Source organism: Hippopotamus amphibius, chromosome 13, assembly GCF_030028045.1.
Source record: "Hippopotamus amphibius kiboko isolate mHipAmp2 chromosome 13, mHipAmp2.hap2, whole genome shotgun sequence".
In the NCBI taxonomy this organism is placed as follows: domain Eukaryota; kingdom Metazoa; phylum Chordata; class Mammalia; order Artiodactyla; family Hippopotamidae; genus Hippopotamus; species Hippopotamus amphibius.
In genome coordinates, this window is record NC_080198.1 from 36580897 (window position 1) to 36604684 (window position 23788).

Genomic DNA, 23788 nt, shown 5'->3' on the forward strand with positions numbered 1-23788 from the left:
ACTGCAGGACACAGGGTTGGTGGGGGGCGAAGGGGAAACTGGGACGAAGTGAGAGAGTAGCATAGACATATATACACTACCAACTGTAAAATAGATAGCTAATGGGAAGTTGCTGTATAACAAAGGGAGATTATGATGGGTGATGCCTTAGAAGGCCAGGACAGGGAGGGTAGGAGGGAGTCACGGGAGGGAGTCAAGAGAGGGAGGGGATATGGGGATCTATGTATAAATACAGCTGATTCACTTTGGTGTACCTCAAAAGCTGGTACAAGAGTGTAAAGCAATTATTTTCCAATAAAGAGCTTAAAAAAAAAAACAAATGTAAAACTTAGAAAAAAAATAAAGAAGATGTGGCACATATATACAATGGAATATTACTCAGCCATAAAAAGGAATGAAAGTGAGTTATTTGTAGTGAGGTGGATGGACCTAGAATCTGTCATACAAAGTGAAGTAAGCCAAAAAGAGAAAAACAAATACCATATGCTAATGCATATATATGGAATCCAAAAAAAATGGTACTGATGAACCCAGTGACAGGGCAAGAATAAAGATGCAGATGTAGAGAACGGACTTAAGGACATGGGGTTGGGGGAAGGGGAAGCTGGGACGAAGTGAGACAGTACCGTTGACATATATACACTACCAAATGTAAAACAGATAGCTAGTGGGAAGCTGCTGCATTGCACAGGGAGATCAACTCAATGACTGGTGATGACCTTATAGGGGTGGGATAGGGATGGTGGGAGGCAGGCTCAAGAGGGAGGAGATATGGGGATATACGTATAAATACAGCTGATTCACTTTGTTGTACAGCAGAAATTGGCACAACAGTGTAAAGTTATTATACTGCAATAAAGATCTGGGGGGGGGGAAGATGCTAGGATGAAAATACACATGTATTGGCTTGAAAATAAAAGGAAAAAATGAAAGTAGGAAGGGTTTGCACTGTATTCCAGTTGAAATAAAGTATAATAACTGAGGTTCTGACATGCTCCTTTAGTACCACAGTAGCACTTATGCATCAAAAGCTGCTTATGAATACATAATAAATGTAAATGTTCAACCAAGCTTGTACTAAAAAAAAGTTCTTTTCATTTATTTCCCCAAAATGGCTCACATGCCTTTTAAAAAGAACATGGTAGGGCTTGTGACCTCTACCTGGTGTGGACAACATTGTGTGCTAGCTATGCTATGACAGCTGACAGAACCACAATCTCAAATAGCAGGTCTCCGAATGTACAAGCCAAGGCCATGACAGCACAGAGGGGTTGATACTAGATTTCCATGACTAGTGGAGTGGGAGGTGGGAAACAAAGGCCCTGCTGGCATTACCTGTGGGAGGAAGCTCACCTCATTTAGAAGACAAAAGCCTGCCCACAGCTGTCCTGCTGTCTCATCAGTGCACTACCCTGGATCCTCTGGCCCGCTCAGTGAAAACTGCCTAACTGACAACCATGTGTGAGAGTGGCCTCCGCAGGGTGAGAGACAGCCAGGCTCGGTACCTTGTACACATAGAGCTCGTGGATATCATCTGAGAGGGTGGTGCCGTCGTCCCGCATCAGCGGTGAGAATGCAAAGCCAAAGAGTTTCTTTTCCCCTTTGTCTTTTGCTGCAATCAGAGCCAAGCATTAGTTGTGTTGCCTCACACTTTGCTTTTTTAATAGCAATTCCCTTTTTGCTTATCACCTACACTCCTTACTTCTTTGTCCCTTATTTTGTTCATTAATTAGGTAGCAACCTGATGGCAAGAATGATGAGAAATGTACTAGACTGAGTTTCCATTTATATCCCAAGGTACATAGGCTACCTAGACCCAAATAGTAACTAAACTGCTAGTCTTGATAAACCAGGGGCTCTTTAGGAAGGTGTTTAATACACACAAAGGAAACCCCAAAGAGGATACTACGAAAGGCCAATACCAGATCCCATGTTTCTGAATCACTGTCCAAAGGACAGCCTCTGATGACATCCCATATCTGAGTACACAACTCCTAACTTTCTTGCCCCAATAGTAAGAACTCTTTTACTTCTGTTCCAGAAAGGAAAGAGTTATAGTCACATCCTTAAGGAATGTGGAGAGAAGTCACACTCACTGGAACAGTGTCTGAACTCGAAGCGCAGGTGGGAGCCCCGGAACCGGTCGATGGGGATGGGCAATTTGATAATTTCTCCCCAGCGAGGACTATTACTGTGGTAGAGGATAAAGGAGTGGTAGGAACTCCTATTTGGCTCTCCTGAACCCAAGCTGATGCAATCCTGCAAGAGAGAAGCAAAGTAAGGTGCTATCTTCCTGGGGGATCCCTTGGATTTCTGTCCCTTGGATTTCATTTTCTCCTTTGTGCAGGTCTCATTTTCCCATCAAGCCATATCTATAAGATGACTTAAATTCAGTACTTGGAAACAATTGTGTAGATCGTATAAGGAATCAGCAGTCACAATGCTCCTTGTTTACTGTGGGACAGAGGGAACCACACACATTGCTCAATAAAATTGAGGGAAGTTGAGTGGTGTATCTGAATCACTAAGGTAAGCTCTGCATCCTCATTAAGAAAGGAAACGATGAACTCATAGGAGAAGTTAACTGTATATGGCACTTTTCAGATCAGAAAAATAATTAAATAATACAGTGGAGACAGCTTCTTTTCTAATCTTTGGCCCAATGTTGCACTGGCATTTTAGGTTGCCTGTGGCGACTGTCCTTGGATATAAATGAGGTAGACCAGATTAAACTTGACCCTGGTTCCCAAATATTGCTGTGAAGATGCTGTCCCAGGCCCCCCAGGAAGCTGTGGACAACACAATCAGGAGCAGCTCCTTGTCCACACAGGGTGGTGTGAACAGCTGACAGTTCTGCTAACCTCGGCAGAACCTCATGCAAACAATGAACATGCCTTAGTCCTTGAGGTGGGTTTTTTAAATGACATACAAATCATTGTTTCCGCCACCATTTCAACATTACCCTTCATTTCCTTCTTGGTCTGGGAGATCATTGTAACTTCACCCTTTTCCTTCTGTAAAATGTGGACGATCATTCCTGTTCTGCCTACCTCATAAGGCTGTTGTCAACACACAGAAGCAAGGTTTGTAAAAGACTGATTTGCCTTCTACCAAGTGACATACAAATGATGCCTTTTTATTTGCCAGGGACTTGACCATAACATGACTGAGGGAAAAACTGACATAACGACAGTAGAAAAACAATACTCCAGGTCTTTTCTTTTAATGAAGAGTGACAGAGGATCCTTGCACTGCATTGGCTGGAAATCATCTTTTAGGGCCTGAGTCTGCTGTTCCTTGTCACATAACTTAGTAACAGCAAGTGGGTACCTAAGTCCCACCCTTTACTAAAGGGCAAATACAACTTTCTGTATTAGCTCAAGGAACAAAAAGAGTGGGACCTAATAACAGTTACCACCTGTATAGCATCAAGGCAGCCTGACGCTAGACAGGTGGCTGAAAAAGTAACATGTAGGACAGAACTAGAGGGAATAGGTCTAAATTAGAACAGGAAGGATTCAGGTCAGACCTTATGAAGAATTTCTAAAAAGGCTGCATGTAGGGTTTCCTTGAAGAAATGCTAAGGCAGAGAAGAATGCATATGAGGCGATTTGAGTTCAGTCCTTCCTGAGGAGGATGGGTCTCTGGACAAAGTCCACAGCAGCACTAAAATTATTATAGGATTAGCCTCCATTCCAAAGTGACCGGCAAACTTTACCTTCAAGATTTCTCCGTCTGCGTAAAGCACATACATGGTCACTTCAATATTCTTTTGTACACTCTTTCCCCCTCTCTCGAAATCTCCCTTCTCCAGGGTTAGGTACAGGTCATTGCGGATATCACCTGTGGGGAAAAAATGTCATGTCTTCATGACTGCAGAAGCCACTCTGTCCCATCTGCATGGAGGACAAGGCTAGCATCTGGACCCTCCAGGGTTCAGGTGGGTGCTCAGGGCATTCCAAGCTTGGTTAATAACAATGGACATTCTACCAATATCAGTACAGCAGTACTCAGGTTGGTTAGTCATGTCCTAAGTCTGAACCTTAAAGGTGTTCACCATAGCTTGTCTACAGTGGGAAAAAGCAGATTGCAGGTGACTGCTCAGTCTCTCCCTTCCAGGAGAAGAGCTGTAATCTAAGCCTCCCAAAGAGGAAAGATTTTAGAATCAACAGGAATAACATTTATTTTAATCATGTTTATGTCTTAACAACTAATCCCTCCTTTCCCTCAAAAAAAAAAAAAAAGTCGTTTCTCTTTTCTAGGTTTTCTTTTTGCAATCCTTTATACTTCTGAGTCTGACTAGAGGATAAACTACTTCTTCCTTCTAGAGGCTTACCTCCAAATCCCATTCCCTGCTGGAGTGCCAGGCAGAGGTCACTGGACTGTCAGTTTTTCTTCTTTTTGTAGCAAGTGCTCTGGGAGCAGATGACTCTCCAAAAGCACAGGTGCCCAAGCACTGGGGCAACAGTCTGTTGTGCTCTTGTTGCTTCCTCGTGCTCTGACTCCAGCCCATGCAGCCCATACCTGATGCTTGAGACTGGGAAAGAGTAGCTCAGACTGCAAGTCTGAAGTGACCCAAGTCTCAAATGCCTTTCCCAGGAGGGATGGAATTGTCTGTTCGTGTATAAAAGGAGCTTATTTAGGCTGCTCTAAGCTTCTATACCCATAAAATGACCAATTTTACACAACACAAACTAAAGAAGGGCTTTTGACTTTCAAAAAAATAGTAAAGGCTGTGGACAAAAAAAAAAAATCTTCAAAGGAAGAAAATGACAAAGGAAACCAGGTAAGGCCAAAGTGAAGATGTGTTAGCAGCTTGAAGAAATCAACTAAAAGTTAATGGAAAAATTAATTAACTTGCAAAGCAAGCCAATTCAGAAGCCAGAAATTTTCTATGCTTCAGCTTTTAGAAAAACTTGTACATCTAAATCTGTTCATTACTTGGAATCACAATACAGAGTCTTTGTTTCTGGTCAGCAGTTGAGCTTTCTGGTTTGGTCAGATACATGATGACAGCCTCTCTTCTGCACTGCCTACCTCTGTAACTGTGGAAGTGTCTGAGTGTCTCTTATGCATGAAAACAGTTATAAACCAGGACTGGCATATATCTTGGGCTCTGGGGGTCTTCATGATCAGACCGTCTATTCTTCAAATTACCTTCCTACCCTAGGAGTACAATCATGGTTATCTGGTCACATAATACTTTCAAAATACTTTGACCCAAGGGGGGAAGAGCAGTCCATGAGAAACAATTAATTATTCTCTGACATCACAGAGAACTCGCTCTAATATGTGAAAGCTATTTCACCACACAAATAGCCCAGAGGCTACCATGAAGGGAAGAGGAAAATGTGTTCTTGAAAATCACACACAAATGCAACTGCTGGGTAGGTGGGACAGACTTCAGGGTGTCCATCCTTGCAGTCCATACAGACTTTCCTCCTAGGTTGAGTAGAACCTTTACTTTGGATTCTGATGAGTTTGGAACTTTAATCTTCCTCTTTTAGACATCCCTGCTTGGGCCCTCTTAGCAGGTCATTAAAATAGCACTCAGGTGTGCATGTAGGGTGGAGAAGGCTAGCAGAAGGGAGAAGGAAAACTCAAATTCATCAGTTTGCTACTGTCAAGACAGAAGCTGGATAAAATCAGCTCTGAAAGTAAAATTCAAATAAACTGGGAATTTTACTATGGGTTATTGCCATTATAATGGGATAAATCAGAGTTGCTTACACCTTAAATTTTTAACAATTGGAAAAGACATCTCAGAGCTTTCTCCTGATAAAAGCCTTTTAGTTACACATTAGCTTTTCTATGGAATTTAAGTAATTATTCAATTTCTAGGACAATTTGGCATAAAGTGAACAGTCTAGAGAATTTTAATATTTAAAGAATTGGTGCTTTGTTTAAAATTACCCTGGTTTAAATCAGCATGCTCTGGAAGTTATTCTCAAGATAATTCATGCGGCTTTTAAAAGCAGATTTTGGCCACCAGCAACAGTATTCTAGCTTGTACAAACATTTTAAATTTCTGTGGCTCTGTACAAAAGTTAACTATATTATAATAAGTATGTCCTGAAATGGAACATTTCAAACTTTTCCTAGCAATATATGATATAAAATACTAACACCAAATTGGGCAATGTCTTGGAGATTGATAATGACAGAATTTGGTCTATTTTGGTTTTATAGAGTGAGCTCATAGTTTCTGGGCAGCTCCTCCAGGGTATTTTAAATCAAAATGCCAATCTCAAATGGGAGGACTGAGCTAGATATTCCTACAGTTTTCATTCTTTTAAAATTTTCTATATAAACAGAATGCCTTTGGTGATCATCTAGCTGAGAAAATTTATAAATACAAGTAACTGTACCCTCTGAGTTATACACTGAAGCTGCTTGATTTCATCAGATCTTTGCTCTTTATTTAGAGAACAGATGTGCCTAGACCAAGGCTGTTCTCAGCCAGAATAGGTATCAGGCTGCCTTATGGGTTGCAATTTTGCAAATTATGGCCTCAATTTTGAAAACAGCACTTTGTAATAGTTAACATTGCTTGGCTTTCTTGTCAAAAGCTGGGCCTTCTTATCAAAAGCTCTCTGGAGGGTCATTTAAATTGAGCTCTCCAGTAATTCTCAAGGTACTAGAGGAAACAAATGCGAAAAGCTCCAGGATGTAATAGCCCAGGCCTGCCTTACAGAGAGCCTGCCAGGGTCCCTTCTCTTCAGCTATCCTTATTGTATGTTACATTTTCACAAAGCCTACAAGTGGAAACATGCCTCTGGGTTAAGGTACTGTCTCCTGGAGGCTCATGTAAACTTTAGCACCAATAGCCAGGAAATATTACCAAGAGAGGGATGAGGACAGGCACTTTATAGTAAGGATGGGAAAGAGAAGGCCTGACAGTGGTTTCTGTGATTAGCTTGAAGACTACTGCCTGGCTGACTGTTTGAATCACCTAGGGAGCCTGTTAAAACTAGATTTCTAATATTCACCCCCTGAGATTCTAGTGGAGCTTGGGTGGGGCTTGTGTACTTGTATTTAAAAAATCATCAGGTAATTCTGATGCTCTCCAGGGTGTAACATCAAGGACCACAAAGTGGGGGTCTGCTGGGAAGATGCTACCAAAGTATGGCTGGGGGTGGGGAACTGGGCAGCTTTGGGCAGCATGGAGGAATGCTGGGATGGGTATGGGAGGGGGAGGTTTTTCCACGGGGAGTGGGAGTACATATTGTCGAGGGCAGCCCTGACTCCATTTGTTAGGTGTCCTCTGCTTCTTAAGGTTGGCAGAGCCTCTAACAGCATTAGCAATGCCTTACATCTCTCAATACTTGGTGCTCAGTTGACATGCAACGGAGTTTCTTGAAATGGGAAGATGAATGAATGAGGTTGTTCTTGTAAGGGGGCCTCAGGATAAATAATCTTTGTCCCTTTCACAGTTTCACACAGCAGCCAGTAACAGCTGCTGGTATAGCTGCATGTCAGAGAACTAGGGGCTTAAGAGTAGACAGAGGTTGGCAAACATTTTCTGTAAGAGGTCAGATAGTAAGTATCTTAGGCTTTGTGAGTTACATAGGTGTCTGTCACATCTTTGTTTTCACAACCCTTTTAAAATGTAAAAAACCATTCTTAGCTGGTAGGTAGTACAAAAACAGGCTGCTAGATTTGGCTTATGGGCTATAGCTTGCTGATACCTGGATTGGAGTGTTCAAATGTCAAGAACAGCATCACTACACTGCAACTACACATCAAAAATCCAGATTCCTAGCAGTCTACAATAAACAGCTGCTGGGAAGGACCAAGGTAATGAACCTGAGGCCATCTTATTAGGTCAGGAATTGTTCTGAAACATTTTGGGGTCCTTAGAGAATAACAGGTCTTAGAAGGAAACAGTGCTTTTCAATTACCAGTAATCTTAGAGGGCTGGGGAGCACTGTGGCAGAGCTGCATTCAGCAGAGAAAAGTGCATGCTTCAGTGGCCAGGTCTGATCATCCAAAGACCTGCATCCTAGTATGACTCTGGAGAAACAGCTCACAATATGTTTGCAGGTCTCTTCTGAAAGCAGTCTCTGTAGAGGTTTCAGAATCTTCGAGGTCCAGCTCAAGCACCAGAGCATCTGTTAGCAAGATTATCTCTTGCCAGACACTCCAGCCTTACTTGGAGTTTTGGGTCCACATAGTTCCAGCCTGTGTAGAATTCTATGCCAGGAGAAATGGTCCAGGACAGCCTATAAAGATTTGGGCACTAAGTCTTGCTTGAATTCTTTATTATATTCACATTTCTTCTGTATAAATTGCTCACACCACATGTGTGGAGGCTCTAGGTTTGAGGATAGTAGCATTAAATACTGCATTATTTAGACCTTGTCTAATTCTAGATAGGATTAGGAAGAGCTTCTTTGGATAGTGCTTTCTTTCCCTTAAGACCACGTAAAACTAGAACTAATTTTCTCCCAGCACACACAGCAGCCTGCTTGGGATGGCACCAATTCTATCTCTTGGCAGAATAGGAGTCTCCTGACAGCATTCATGGAGATGTGGAGATGTTAACTACCATTCAGTATGGACAGTTTCAGACACATGACTAATGTTTTATGTTGCAGTAGTTCTTATTCTGAGGAAGAGACTAAAAAAAGGCTCTTGGGAAGATTTCTTTAGAGCATCCAGGAAAGACAGGTTCTTTATTTTTCTAACCATGTCTTCAGTGTCACACTTCTACTGGTTTCTATTGCTACAAAGTCAGTGATGTTCTCTGCTCTAACAGGATGACAGGAATGGGCACAGTGTGACATCACTGTATACGGTTATTTCTTTCTTGGATCAGGGATGTGATGATCTTCCAACCTGTGGTGGGACCAAATGTGATTATTCCTCAACCACCCCTTAGAGATATTGCCAAAGCTTCATTTGACACTCAGACTGACCACAGTCCTATGAATCTACTTGTGGTAAATACTTTCATCACTGTGCTGAGGGGAGCTTTTCTTTCAAGTCAGCTGTCTTTCAAAAGTCATGAGATGTGTCCAGCAGAGCTGAAAAGAGAAGCATTTTGCCTTTCTGATTCTTTGTAGCTTGGGATGAGCACTACTCATTTACTTTTCAATGAGAGTAGCTGATCTGTCTCATCAAAATCCTTTCCTGTATCTATTCACCCTAGGGCTTTTTAAGGTTTACTAAACATTCCAATATGTCCTTAGTTTTCTCTGATCTTAATGAACACCCAAAGTAATACACAGTCTCTAGGCTGGGCTGGTAGCTTCTCTAATGTCTTGTCAGTTATCCCAAAAGGTGAGGCTGATGAAGGATTAATAATGTAAATGACACCCCACCCCAGTATTGCAACATTCCATGAAACAAATGAAGATGGAAACAAAGCAGGCAAAAAGCAGACAGGACATACAAAAGCAAGAACTTACACCCAACTATCTTCATCTCTGCACCAGAAAGAAAGGGGCGAGAATGAGGGAACAGCACAGAGAGAAATAAGAACAATTAAGACAAACAGGAAAAGAGAAAAAAAACATCACTTGCAGGTCGCTGATGAAGCATGCACTTTTTATCAGGGGTCAAAGCAAAGGACAGAGTGTACTTCTGAGCACAAGGGCAAGAGTCAGGGGGCCCCCTAGAGGGCTGCCATGCCAGCATAGGTGCCTTCTAAAAGGCAAGGTCAGGGCAACCCAGAGAGGAGCTTGTGCCAGGTCTGACTCAGGGAGGGGCAAAGCATCCCTAAAGCAGAGTACTCTCTAGAACATAGTTCTCAAGGGAGGTGCTAAACCAGCAGCATAACAATCACTTGAGAGCCTGTGAGGAAAACAAATTCTCAGGTCCCATCCTAATCCTCCTGTATCAGAAACTCTTGGGGGTGGGTTTACCATTCTGTTTTTTCAAGCCCTGTAGGTGACTCTGATACATACTGAAGTTAGAGAACTACTGCTTTAGGAAAAACTTGGCCATCAGCTAGAACATACTAAGTCAAAGGGCAGATTTCTTCTGACAAGAGAGAAGCTCATTTAACTAATATGAAACTTGGCCCATAATGTCCACAGTAAACAATAAGCTTAAAAATTCAAGGCTTAGAAAACAAGTTAAAATGTTTCTTTCCCACAGAGCCATGAGAGAGCTCTGTATTCCTACTGACTCCAGGGAACAGACTCTCCAGGAAAGCTAACAATTAGAGAACTATACAGAAGCTGGTGGCACATCTCTGCTGGCTTAGACGTGGTCTGGAGAAGGGTACAGACCATTCTTGAGCAAGAGGTTTTAAATCAATCCTTTCAGTTTACAGTCTTTTGGCTAACAGTTTCCTTTAAAGTTATGTTTTAGTTAATGCAGACAAGTGAGTCACAAGTGAGAAACAATGTTAACTTCAACATTCACCTCATTCACCTGAAACACCTGCTCTGCTCCAATATTTCCTCTCCATTTTCTTGAAAAAAAATCTAAGAAAGGAGTAAAAGTGTGCTATAGAGTATTAGATTTTATACTGAACTAAAATGAGTTTGGAGGGTAGGAGGAAATACCCATAGAAATATGGTGATAAAATCAACAAAAGGCTATTAAGTGCTCGGTTTCAAAAGTGGCTTAAATTCCCATATCTGTTTATTCTTCCATAATCGTGGGTGATGTTTCCTGGGCTGGTGTGCCTTCTCTGCGCCCTCTCAGAACACCAGCAATGGCAGTCTTGCCTCCTGCTCACCACTATGGCTCATGAGCATAGCTGCATGGTTGTGTAGTCAGGGCTTCAGCTGTGGCAAAGAGCAGGACATCTCCTGCTCACAACAGTCAAACGGTGTATATGTACACACTCATGGAAGGCAATGGGAGACCATCAGAAAGACCTTTTTCGAAATGGTATGTTAGATACTGGTGTGGTTAGAACTTGTCTAAACGCTGTAACTCAGAGCTGTAAGCTCTGTCCATATGCTTTGGCAAGGACTTATCTGGGCCATCTGACAAAAAAAGACCTCTCCAAATGAGTATCTGGTGGTGTCTGCCAAATGCTGGTGGTTTCAAAATAAGGATAATAGTATATGAATAACTCTACTTTTTCCATTTACTCTAATTTCTCAGACTAAAGTGTTGAAATGCTCACAGCTACTAACATAATTTGTTTCCTTGTTCATTTCCCGCATGACCATGCATCAAGAAGTCACAACTTCCTGTAAGTCGGTCACACCAGGACTGTGAGGGCTGAGGGACTGCTAAAGCCCAGGTACAATATTCCCACAGGTGAAGAGTGGACCAGCTGCAGGTGGAGGGGTGACCTCACTACAGGACTTCTTGTCACAGACATGGTTTCCCAAGACAGGTTCGCTACAATTTAGAACACTACTATACACTCTTCCTGCTGCTCCAGCAGGCCCTGCAGGGACAGCCCTATCACCTGGCCCAAGGATGCAAACCCACTCTGATGATATCTTGGGGTGCATTAAGGGGGCTGTCAGTTTTTAGTGCACAATCCTGAGAGTGGCCATTTGTGCAAAAAGTTCTTTCCTCAGGGGGAGAGAGGGTAAAGGAGAGGACAGATGCATAAAAGACTGCTTCCTGCCTGTGAATCAATCCTTACTTTCAGCTCCAGCGCTCAGTACTTCAAGGGCAGATAACCCAGTGAAGAGCACACTCATAGCTCCAGTTTGGACATTCCAAGATTGCCGGCATCTCCGCCTTGTGGGGCAAATCATATGATGACCCCTTAGCTGCCCAAGGGAGGGAAATCCCCCTTAAACTCAGTTTGCCTTACCAATGATACTGATGCTGCTTATTTCCATGGTCATGTCTAACATTCTCAGAAGTCCTTTATAAACCTGTATGCCAATGATGCAAAGATATGCACAGTGATCCAAAAAAGATCTCTTTCCATAGATGAGGTATGGATACTGTAACTCTTGAAATTAAAGATGGCTTAAAAATTTTTTACTGAAGCTTCCTCCTTTCTAGTCTCTGCTCAACTTCGTTTTGATTCTATGACTGCATGAAGGCTAAGAGGAAGGAAATGTCCAAATCTTAGACAAATAAGTTCTTAAAAGAGAGAAAGGACTTTAAGTACATCTTTTAGAATGTATGACTCCACATCACGAGCCTGGATACCTAATTAAAAAAAGACCACCAGATCAATTTTGGTAACTATCGATTATTTCTTCAGTGACATGTTGCCAAGAAGCCAGGGACTATGCCTGGGCTCTTCTTTTCCTGATTTCCATGGCTACAGAGGGCTGAGGAACATGTTGGGACAGGATGGGAGAAACGTCCTGTGGAGGACATCACCTCTACAAGAGCCAGATGGGGACCTTTCGTAAGCATGAAGTCTCCTAAAACTTTAAAGATAAACACAGAATTGATTAGGAATCGATTAAATGGCCTAGGACTCCCATCCAAAAGACCCTCCTGTGTGCATGAGCAGGAGATGAAGGCTGCCACAGCAGCTTGCTCTGCATTCATAGTGTCTATGGAGAGAGAATGAGGTGACAGAAAACAAGTAAGGGCATAATGTGGGAAGTTGGAGGGCAGCTGGAATCCATCACGCAGGCCTTCTCTATGCTCAGGCCATACTCTCCTCTGGGTATGTGCTGGCAAATATTCCAACAGGAGGATTTTACAGCACCATGAAGAACTCCAAATAGGTGGTATTTAGAGTGGTCACAATCAGCTTAATCTAGCCTGGCTTGGCTCTTTTAAACAAAGGCAAATAAACTTTTAGCAGAACATTAAAACTGAACGGAAAAGGTAGGGCCACTCCTCCTGTAATTCATCCAGACAACCAGCTATTTGCTTGTTCTGCTTTCCCTCTCCTTGTTCCCATCTTCTCTAGTTATCAGACCACCTGCCATCCATCAGAGCCATGCCTCTATCCTTCCCTCACTCCCTACAGCCCCCTTGGTTCTGATGGCCTGCTTGGATCCACTTTTCTAGCTTGGCCTACATCCATCTGACTAGGAAGCACTAACTTGAGATTAGCCTGCTGGAACGACACTTGACAGTCAATACATTCCCACTTTCTGCCCTGGCTCTCCATCAGGCATTAGGTGAAAGGAGTTAGACAATTTCTGAGAAACTGGCCAGGTAGTACTATTCACAGTGCCTAACTTATACCATTTGCCTGACCCATTTTTCTGATACATTATGGTATTTTCATTATGATTCATTTTTCCTGATACAAATACCTCTGCTATTCCTACATGAACTGGGATTCATTGACTCTACAGGCACTATTTTCCTTAAAGAGGATGTTCTTGTGAGGAGATTCTCCTCTAAGAAATGTAATTGAAGAGAAGAGTGTTAAAAGGCATCCGCATGAGGAGTTCTGTGTTGATTCCTATCATACAGTCTCTCTTAGGAGATAGAAAAGCTCATCTGCTGGATTGCTGTGTTGCACTGGTGAACATATGTGGGGGCTTCTGGAAAAGAACAAATGTCAACAAGAGGCAAAGGAGCCACTGGCTGCAGATTGCAGTCAGCAACCTGACTTTGGCTATAGAGGCTTTTAATGGCTGCAGGGCTCCTCCACAGCATAGTTTACCACCTGCTCACAAGGAGAGCACTGGACTCAATCCTCCTAACCCTTCTCCCACCCCAGCCCCAAGATGTTTTGCCTACCTGGCATGATGACATCAGGAAATCCCAATTTTCTTGTAATTGCCAATCCTCTATTACATATCATGGGATTTTCTCTCCTAATCTGTTCCATGTCTCCACGAAGAAGCTGCAGAGAAATGATAAGACCTGCAAAAACAAAAGCATTTTTTTACTCAGAATCACACTTCTACCCTGGAAAACACATAGTCACGTTTGTTTCACAGAAAAAAGTGCAAAATTCAGCATGTTTCCTGAGAAGAGTTTTGATGCAGAAAGGATACATTATTCTGAAGAAACATTCTACAAAGCTAAAAGAATCTAAGTCAAGATAATCTCAAAAACTCACAGAACTATTCTATTAAACACAGACTGAGGTCTGGGAGATTAAGCTGCCTTCCTCTTTGTTGCCTAGCATCCAGCCCAGGGCCTGACTGGGCCTTAGGGAATATTGAATACAAGGGTTGATCCACATAAATTGTATGTTTAGCACCCCAGAGAAGTCTACAGAAACAATTGCCGACTAGAAACAAGTGTGACCAAGGAAGACCTTATGTGAGGGTGCCCCACCAGCTGGAAATGAGTAAGTTAAGAGATGCTGTGTTTTATGCCAAAGTGTGGGAAGCAATTTTCTGGTTCAACCTTGCAATGGCTTGTACAGAGGGCAGCAGAGCAGACATCACATTCTTCCTGCAGGGAACTGATGCACTGCAAGGAAAAGAAGGGATGTTTTGTGGGGCTAACTGAGCCTCGCTTCAGACTGTGAGAGTTTCATATCCTCCAGATGATCTCAGGGGCTTTATTCAGAACTTGAGAGAATGTGCAGTGTCCCCTGAAGTGATCTGGCTTCTGCTCACTGCTTGTATCTTAGGAGTTTTGCACAAAGAAAGAATCTCTTGGAAATCTTTCTCCTCCCCTGCCCTCAAGGATCCTCACTGCAGCCACTGACTAGAAGGCTGTGAAGTCAAGCCTAGATGGAGCTAGGAAGTGCCTCTGACACGCTGAATAAAATTAGCTGGCAGCAGGATGATGAGTTTAGGTGCTGATCCATGGGTCAGCAAGAAGCACCCTTGTCAATCTGTAAACTTGGGAGTTGAGCAGAAGATGAGTATCTAGAAACGAGGGAAGATGTTATGATAATTGGGACAGTCAAAAGAGAGGTGGTTAGAATGGAGACAGTAACAAAGTATTCTAAGAACTAGGAATATGTACTCTCACTGCTGGGTCAGAGGAGGAAATACAGTTCCACTGCAGCCCAGACAGAACCTCAAGATGATCTCACTGCTTCAGCTAAGCTCATCTCCCACAAGAAACCCTGGGATGACACATATGAAGTCCCAGGTGTCATTAACACCAGGATCACAGTGCCCTGAAAAGCAGACATATGGTATTCTAGTTGGCATGCTGGCTAGATAATCAGTATTTGAGATTCCGCCACCTTAAAGTAATTTTTATAGCCTAATCACTTTATGGGCTCAATTACAATTACTTTATGACCCTGAAAGGCTAGAGGCCAGAACTCAGACCACTATGATTTCTGCAGAAGAGGGCAGTTGGGGAGGTACTCACCCCTCCCCCACGATCTCAGCTCATTTACCTGCAGTATCTTTACCCAGCTATCATTAAATCTCACCCTCTGGGTGAGCAAAAATCCACGGACTTGAGAGATGGCTTAGCTTGGAGCAGATAGCTAAGGATGAAACAGTTGCCAGAATTTGAGATAGTGGTTGGAGGGCAAAGGAAAAAGAAATCAATGAGTGCACTCTTACCATTCTGCATTGGCAAGGATTTATTCCTACACCCACTGACTGCCTTTCATCCCTTTTTTCAGCAACCAAACTGGCCTATATATGCAAAGTGCAACCTGTGAGGATGTAGACTGAAGGCGCTGGAAGAGTCACATTTAGCTTTCGAGCTACTCAAAGAGATCCTGAGTAGCTGCTCTTATCTTACAAACACGACAAATAAGAGGGCTTCAGTTTATGCAAGACAGCAAGTGAAAAGGCACATGAAGAATGAAAGAAACCACCAATGGAGGCTATAAAAAGTTTACCCCTCAGATTAAGTTAGATACAAACTACTATGTATAAAACATATAAGCAATAAGGATATATTGTGTAGTACAAGGAAATATAGCCATTATTTTGTAATAACTTTAAATGGAGTATATAATCTATAAAAATACTGAAGCACTATGTTGTACACATGAAACTAATATAATCATTGTACATCAACAATACTTCAATTAAGAAATAAGAAAAGAGAGGAAAACTCCCTCCTGTTTTGTAGGGGTTGGAATCCTGGAACTTCTGGATCACTTTTCTGGTTCTGAAACCCTGGGTGATTGAGACACATACCAAATAATGCTAAGGCATGGTCCTTAGGACCCCATGAATAACTCAGAAGAATGACCCACTCACCTACCCAGTACACAACCAGTCCCTTAGCAATTCTTGGTATTCTACCTACCAATCATCCAGCTCTCAAGCCAAAAGAACTTGAAACTAAGTCTATACAAGTTCTCTGTTAATGTGATCCCTGATGCAAGAAAACTGCCTTTTTTTTTTTTTAACTGAATTTCATCTCAAGTTAAAGACTGTCCCCATAAAAAAAGTTACTGGACACAACTGACACCTATTTGGAATACTGAAGCACCAGCAACCTGGCCCCGGCCCCTCTTCATCCGCATCCCTCGTAGAAGAGCTGGATGAGGATTAATAATGTAGATTAAGCTTAGCCCAAGATTTGTAAATAAAGCTGTACTTAATAGTCATTTAAAAATACACAGAAAATCAATGCATCAACCATTTTATTTGCTAAAAGTTGGGTTTGTGGCTACATACCTAAGAGGCCAACAACAGAAATGAAGAGCCATATATATTAAAGCTGCACCTAAGAGATTTACTGCTGGATGACACATTTACTCTCAGCACTAAAAACCAATATAGCAGGACTACCCTGGTGGTTCAGTGGTTAAGACTTCACCTTCCAATGTAGGGGGTGTGGGTTCGATCTCTGGTTGGGGAGCTAAGATTCCACATGCCTCGTGGTCAAATAAACCAAAACATAAAACAGAAGCAATACTGTAACAAATTCAATAAAGACTTTAAAAATGGTCCACATGAAAAAAAAAATCTTAAAAAAAAACCCAATATAGCAATTCCTTCTGCATTTTTGTATGATTTGACTTGAAGGAAGGCACTAATGACTTCTGAAATGGACTGCCAAGGCCATGGACTGTCCATGATGTTTAACAAGGATGGGTAACAGTTTACAGCAAAATAAATTAATTTTTTATAAAGAAGTATCTTTAATTAACGGGACTAATAAAGACCTGAACTATTCTTTGAGCAATTATGAAATTCTCTGACACGAAGATCCTGGAGTCCAGCAGTGGAAAACCCAGTCTCAGAAGCTTTGATTATAGAGTGGAAAGGCTAGTGGCCTGTAGTATGGAAATCTGGGCTCCCTGGTTAAGCTACTAAATCATTTCATTGAGCTTCAGTTTCTTCATTTATTCATTGAGGGAGATGAAACACGTGATTTCCAAGATCTCAACCAGCTTTCAAGATAAGCCTTGCCAAGAAGCAGTCAGACACACATTTCAAAGAAAAGCAGCCTATTTCTCCTCCTGGATTTCCTGCAAGTGCATGAAGACCTCCTCTCACTAGGGCCATCCTAACTGAAGCTCTCTGAAGTGTATGGTGGCCCCAGCACAGAGGAAGGGGTGCTTTTCTAACATTGTTTAAGTGGCCTGTGTCTGTGAGTTCTGGATAAAAATCACGGACATTGAAGATGGCATGGTCCCTTACTCACTCTGGGAAGTGAGACAAAATTCTACATTTTAATCTGGTGAGGAGACAATGGAAACTGTTCTTCAGTTGTTTCTTTTAATGTATTATTACCATGATCCCTCTTTTAAAATGTTCTGCATGTTTTAATGACATCACATCCCAAGAACTTGTAGCCAAGGGTAGTTCTTTATAAATAAGTAAATAAAGCAAAAAACACTATAAATATTGGTGTGAACAGTTTTCCAAATTGTAGTAACTTCTCTATATTTTAAAAACAAGATTTGTCTCTTGCTTTAGCTTAGTTTTAGGTGAGGAATATGAACTCTGTTCCCCTTTCAGCAGACTACGTGTAGCTCCTTGGCATGCAGGCACATATAAGGAGAAAGAGGCACTTAAAGACAGTGAGAGGCCCCGAGGAACCCCATGCTACAGAGTTTTAGAGAATTCAAGTACTCCCAGCCGAGAGTCTCAAACTTTATAGCCTCTGGTTTGGAGCTACTCTGAGGACCCTCCTAGCTGAATATATGCTGACCCTGATAGAGAGAAAAAAAAATTCTTTTCAACAATGTTGGGAACTGCCATGCTCTGCAGTGGCTTTACACTGTCATTTAAGGGCAACTTTATTTACAACAGGTCTATGAAAGTTAAAACAAAAGAAGGCTATATAAAAGAGGTTATGAAATAATTTAGAGGTATTGGGTTGGCCAAAAAGTTCCTTCTTTAAAATAATATTTATTTATTTTTATTTTTGGCTGTGTCAGGTCTTAGTTGCTATACGCGGGATCTTCGTTGCAGCATGCAGGCTCTTTGTTGCGGCCCGCAGGCTCCTCTTTAGTTATGGTGTGTGGGTTTTCTCTCTCTGAGGCACATGGGCTCAGTAGTTGCGGCACTTGGGCTTAGTTGCCCTGCGGCATGTGGGATCTTAGTTCCCCAACCAGGGATCAAACCTGCGTCCCCTGCATTGGAAGGTAGATTCTTTACCACTGGACCACCAGGGAAGTCCTGTTCCTTTGGTTTTTAAGTAAAAATAAAAGACACACTTTTCTTTCTTTCTTTTTTTAAAAAAATTTATTTATTTATTTGGCTGCACCACGTCTTAGTTGTAGCACGTGGGATCTTCGTCGCTTTGTGTAGGATCTTTCAGCTGCGGTATGTGGGACATTTAGTTACGGCATGCAGGCGGGGGGGTGGGGGGAGGAGGGAGCTCGGTCTTTAGTTGTGGCATGCAGGATCTTCATTTGTGGCATGTGAACTCCCAGCTGCGCCATGCAGGATCCAGTTCCCCCACCAGGGATTGAACCTGGGACCCCACATTGGAAGCATGGCATCCTAGCCACTGGATCACAACGGAAGTCCCAAATGCATTTTTCATTTTTGCCAAGAACTTTATTGAACACTGTATTCACCGTTTTGTTCCATTACCTCCTGCCACTTTTCATGCAACTTCATAATAACCATCTTTCCAAAATTTTTTATTTTTTTGAGCAAAGTACTGATCCAGGTGCCTTTTACAGTCTTCCAGGTAATTGAAATTTTTCCCATTAAGAGAACTTTGTAAAGACTGAAGTAAAGGAAATCTAAAGGTGCAATGTCTGGCAAATATGGTGGATGAATCAGAACTTCCCAGACAAGCTGTAACACCTTTTGCCTGGTCATTAAAGAAACAGACGGTCTTGCGTTATCCTGATGGAAGATTATGTGTTTTCTGTTGACTAATTTGGACACTTTTTGTCGAGTACTGTTTTTAGTTGTTCTAACTGGGAGCAGTACTTGTGGGAATGAATCATTTGGTTTCCTGGAAGGAGCTCATAATAAAGGACTCCTTTCCAATCCCACCATATACAAAACATCACCTTCTCTGGATGAAGACTGGCCTTTGGTGTGGTTGGTGGTGGTTCATTTCGCTTGCCCCATGATCTCTTCTGTTTCACATTATTGTATAGTATCCACTTTTCATCGCCCATCACAATTTGTTTTAAAAACACAACATTTTTGTTATGTTTCAGTAGAGAATTTCATGTGGAAATATGGTCAAGAAGGTTTTTCTCACTTAACTTATGTGGAACCCAAACATCAAAGCGATTAACATAACCAAGCCGGGGCAAATGATTTTCAATGCTTGATTCAGATATTCTGAGTATGTTGGCTACCTCGCGCATGGTACAGTGTTGATTGTTTTCAATTAATGTCTCAATTTGACCACTATCAACTTCAACTGGTCTACCCAACCACGCAGTATTGTGCAGCAAGAAATCTCCAGCATGAAACTTCACAAACCACTTTTGACACATTCGATCAGTCACAGCACCTTCTTCATACACTGCACGAATCTTTTTTTGTGTTTCGGTTGTGTTTTTACCTTTCTTGAAATAATAAAGCATAATATGCTAAAAATGTTGCTTTTTTCATCCATCTTCAATATTAAAATGGCCACACAAAAATTCACCAATTTTGATAAATTTTTAAAAAATGTATGCTGATATGACAGTTGTCATAATACAATCTAACAAAATTGTTTCAAATGAAGTTAAAGACAACTAAGTGCTACTAGAACCATCGTACAGAAAACTGAATGAATTTTTTGGCCAACTCAAAAACTATCTGGAGAAACATGGTTCTATGTAAATTTGATAGCTATCTTCATGGGTATATAAAGGCTCATAGGCTTTTATTTTTATTTATATATTCTATATATATTTTTTTTATTGGGGTATAGCTGATGTACAATATTATATAAGTTTCAGCTGTACAACACAGTGATTCACAACTTCTAAAGATTATATTCCATTTATAGTTATTATAGAATATTGGCTCTATTCTCATGTTGTTATATCCTTGTAGTTTATTTATTTTATACATAGTAGTTTGTACCTCTTAATCCCCTACCTCTTCCCATATCTCTCTCCCCACTGGAAACCAACAGTTTGTTCTCTATATCTGTGAGTCTGTTTCTTTTCAGTTATATTCACTAGTTTGTTTTACGTTTTAGATTCTACATGTAAGTGATATTATACTGTATTTGTCCTTCTCTAACTTACGTCACTTAGCATGATACCCTCCAACTCCACCTATGTTGTTGCAATGGCAAAATTTCATTCTTTTTTAAGGCTGAGTAGTATTCCATTGTACATATATATACACTACATCTTCTTTATCTGTTCATCTGTTGATGGACACTTAGGTTGCCTCCATATCTTGGTAATTGTAAATAATACTTCTATGAACACTGGGGTGTGTGCATCTTTTCAAATTAGCTTTTTAATTTTTTTCGGATAGATATCCAGGAATGGAATTGCTGGATCATATGGTAGTTCTATTTTCAGTTTTTTGAGAATCCTCCAAACTGTTTTCCATAGTGGCTGCACTAATTTACGTTCCCACCAACTGTATATGAGGGTTCCATTTTCTCCACAGCTTCACCAACATTTGTTATTTGTGTCCTTTTTGATGACAGCCATTCTGACAGGTTTGAGGTGATATATCATTGTGGTTTTAATTTGCATTTCTCTGATGATTAATGATGTTGAGTATCTTTTCATGTGCCTGTTGGCCATCTGTACATCTTCTTTGGAAAAACGTCTATTCAGGTCTTATAGGCTTTTACATAGTGCTTCTCACTTAATCAAGCAATTAATATTCAGTTTAAAATTAATGCTAATATGTAAAGTTGCACCAAGATTTAGATAGAAATTAAGCAGAGTTTTAAAATATAAGGAGGAAAAAAGAAAAGGAGAAGTTGAACTAAGATGAAAGCTGCTTTGAAATAAAGGTTTTCTATTTTAGTTCCAGAAGAGATACTGGCAGACTAATCACTGATTCTCGTTAGTGTCAGGCTTTCTTGGTGATGCTAACACTGAACAGGAATAGAAGAAGTGATATTAATATGTGTCTTTTTTAGAGGCTGGGTGTGTAATCTTTGTTCGGGAAAATACAGACTTCGCAATGTGACAAAACCTGCAACACTTTGGTTCACTCTGGATTCAAACTGGAATTCAAGTTACTTATCAAAGCACGAGGAATCCACCATGGAAAGAGCAGAAAATGTATTTCGGTCAGAAGTAATGGCCAAAAAGCATATGAAAAGATGCTCAACATCACTAATTATTATTGGAGAAATGCAAATCAGAACTACAATGAGGTATCACCTACACCGGTCAGAATGACTATCATCAAAAAATACTGGAGAGGGTGTGGAGAAAAGGGAACCCTCCTACACTGCTGGTGGGAATGTAAACTGGTACAGCCACTATGGAGAACAGTATGGAGGGTCCTTAAAAAAACTAAGAATAGAATTACCATATGGTCAAGCAATCCCACTCCTGGGCATAATCTGAAAGGATACATGCACCCCAATGTTCATTGCAGCACTGTTTAAAATAGCCAAGACAGGAACTTTCCTGGTGGTGCAGGGGTTGGGAGTCCGCTTGCCAATGCAGGGGACACAGGTTTGGTCCCTGGTCTGGGAGGATTCCACGTGCCCTGGAGTGGCTGCACCCGTGTGCCATGGCTGCTGAGCCTGTGCTCTGGAGCCTGCGAGCCACAGCTGTTGAGCCCATGTGCCACAGCTGCTGAGGCCCACATGCCTGGAGCCCATGCTCCACAGCAGGGGGGGAGGGCACTGTGGTGAGGGGCCCACGCACCGTGACGAGAGGTGGCCCCCACTCACCGCAGCTGGAGAGGGCCTGTGTGCAGCAGCCAAGACCCAACACAGCCAATAATTAATTAATTAATTAAAAAAAATAAAATAGCCAAGACATGGAAGCAACCTAAATGTCCATCGACAGAGGAATGGACAAAGAAGATGTGGTACATATATATGATGGGATATCAGCCATAAAAAAGAATGAAATAATGCCATTTGCAGCATGGATGAACCTAGAGATTATCATACTAAGTGAAGTAAATCAGAGAAAGAAAAATATCAAGATATCACTTATATGTGGAATCTAAAAAAATTGTACAAATGAACTTACTTAAAAAACAGAAATAGACTCACAGAAGTAGAAAACAAACTTATGGTTATTAGGAGGCAAGGGGGGAGGGATATACTGGGAGATTGGTTATTAACATATACACACTACTATATATAAAACAGATAACTAATAAGGACCTATTATATAGCACACGGAACTCTACTCAATACTCTGTAACGACCTATATGGGAAAAGAATCTAAAAAAGAGTGGATATATGTATATGTATAACTGATTCACTTTGCTGTACAGAAGAAACTAACACAACACTGTAGATCAACTACACTTCAATAAAATTTTTTAAAAAAAGTAATTAGGGAAGGTCTCAAATTATCACAAAAAGAAATAGAAATTGCCTGAACAGGAGAATAAATGTCTTTAGGAAACTGAACTTTACATCTGGCAAACTGATCAGCATAAAATCAATTAAGGTGTGTATGATTAACAACTGCAAATGCAGCACAAAGTCTTCTAGGCAGAGAAGCACGTTACCATGGCTGGCGCTGGGGGCAGAGTACTTGGCACTGGACTTGCGGATGATGTTCTCATGGATCTGGGACCATTCACTCTCGTTGTTGCACCTGTAACAGAAGGACAGACATTATGATTCTCAAGAGTTTTAAACATCTGGTCTGATGTTCAATGTGTAACACTGTTTGAGGGGATACTTCAAACACACTTTGCAAAGAAATGAACATATATTTTATTAAATTAGACAAGGCTCATTTTCTGGTAAGGCACACAGAAGATTCACATTTGGTGAAACAGCAGAAACTCTAAAATGAACCTCTGCAAATATTTTTAAGTGCCAAAACATCCTATTCTCTGAAGTAGCACTTTCTCACATGACAAGTTTTTTTTCTTTTTTAGTTCCTTATACCCACTTACAACTAGGCACTAGAGGAAAGTTCCTGATAGAGGAAAAAACGGTTCCTCTCAACAAGCGATGCTGTTTAGAAACTTCCATGTCTTGCACTGGCTTTATACTGTCATTAAACTGTCATTATAATGGCCCCAGAAGAAAATCCTGCTAAGCTTAGGGCAATGTGGATATTTGCCTGTGGTTGTATTTCAGCCAGACCAAGAGAAGAAGAAAAGTTTGAGAGTAGTGAGCTTGGTTCACTGTGAAATCCTCTGCAGTCAAGGGGAACGAAGGATTAGTGGAGAAGGCTAGATGCCTAAATATGTAAGAATAAAGTTCTTTCCCAGGGACTTCAGGGTTGGGAGAAGAGAGAATGGAGGAACAACACTGCATCTTTATTAATTTCTGACATTTTTAAGAGTCTTCCCCTAGCTTAGGAACAGAGTCTAGGAAAGAATTCCTCATCCTAATATAGACATCTTGATGAAACAACTGAAATGACATTAGGGTCATCTCTCAAAAATTCCATAGACACTATTCCAAGTCTCCATAGCCTTGTTCCCTCCCTTCCCCTGTTGGATAGGGAGGACCCACTGA

The 23788-nt window shown here is 41.3% G+C and overlaps 1 protein-coding gene across 1 annotated transcript in view; it reads right to left on the reverse strand.

Moving 5' to 3' along the window:
* DOCK3 (dedicator of cytokinesis 3) overlaps nucleotides 1-23788 on the reverse strand; it is a 432492-nt gene that overhangs the window by 91872 nt on the left and 316832 nt on the right. The window contains exons 13-17 of the mRNA XM_057706148.1: nucleotides 22822-22910; nucleotides 13588-13713; nucleotides 3719-3843; nucleotides 2097-2259; nucleotides 1506-1612 (exon numbers count right to left, since the gene is read on the reverse strand). Coding sequence (XP_057562131.1) covers nucleotides 1506-1612; nucleotides 2097-2259; nucleotides 3719-3843; nucleotides 13588-13713; nucleotides 22822-22910 — 610 coding nt within the window. The remainder of the gene's footprint in view (nucleotides 1-1505; nucleotides 1613-2096; nucleotides 2260-3718; nucleotides 3844-13587; nucleotides 13714-22821; nucleotides 22911-23788) is intronic.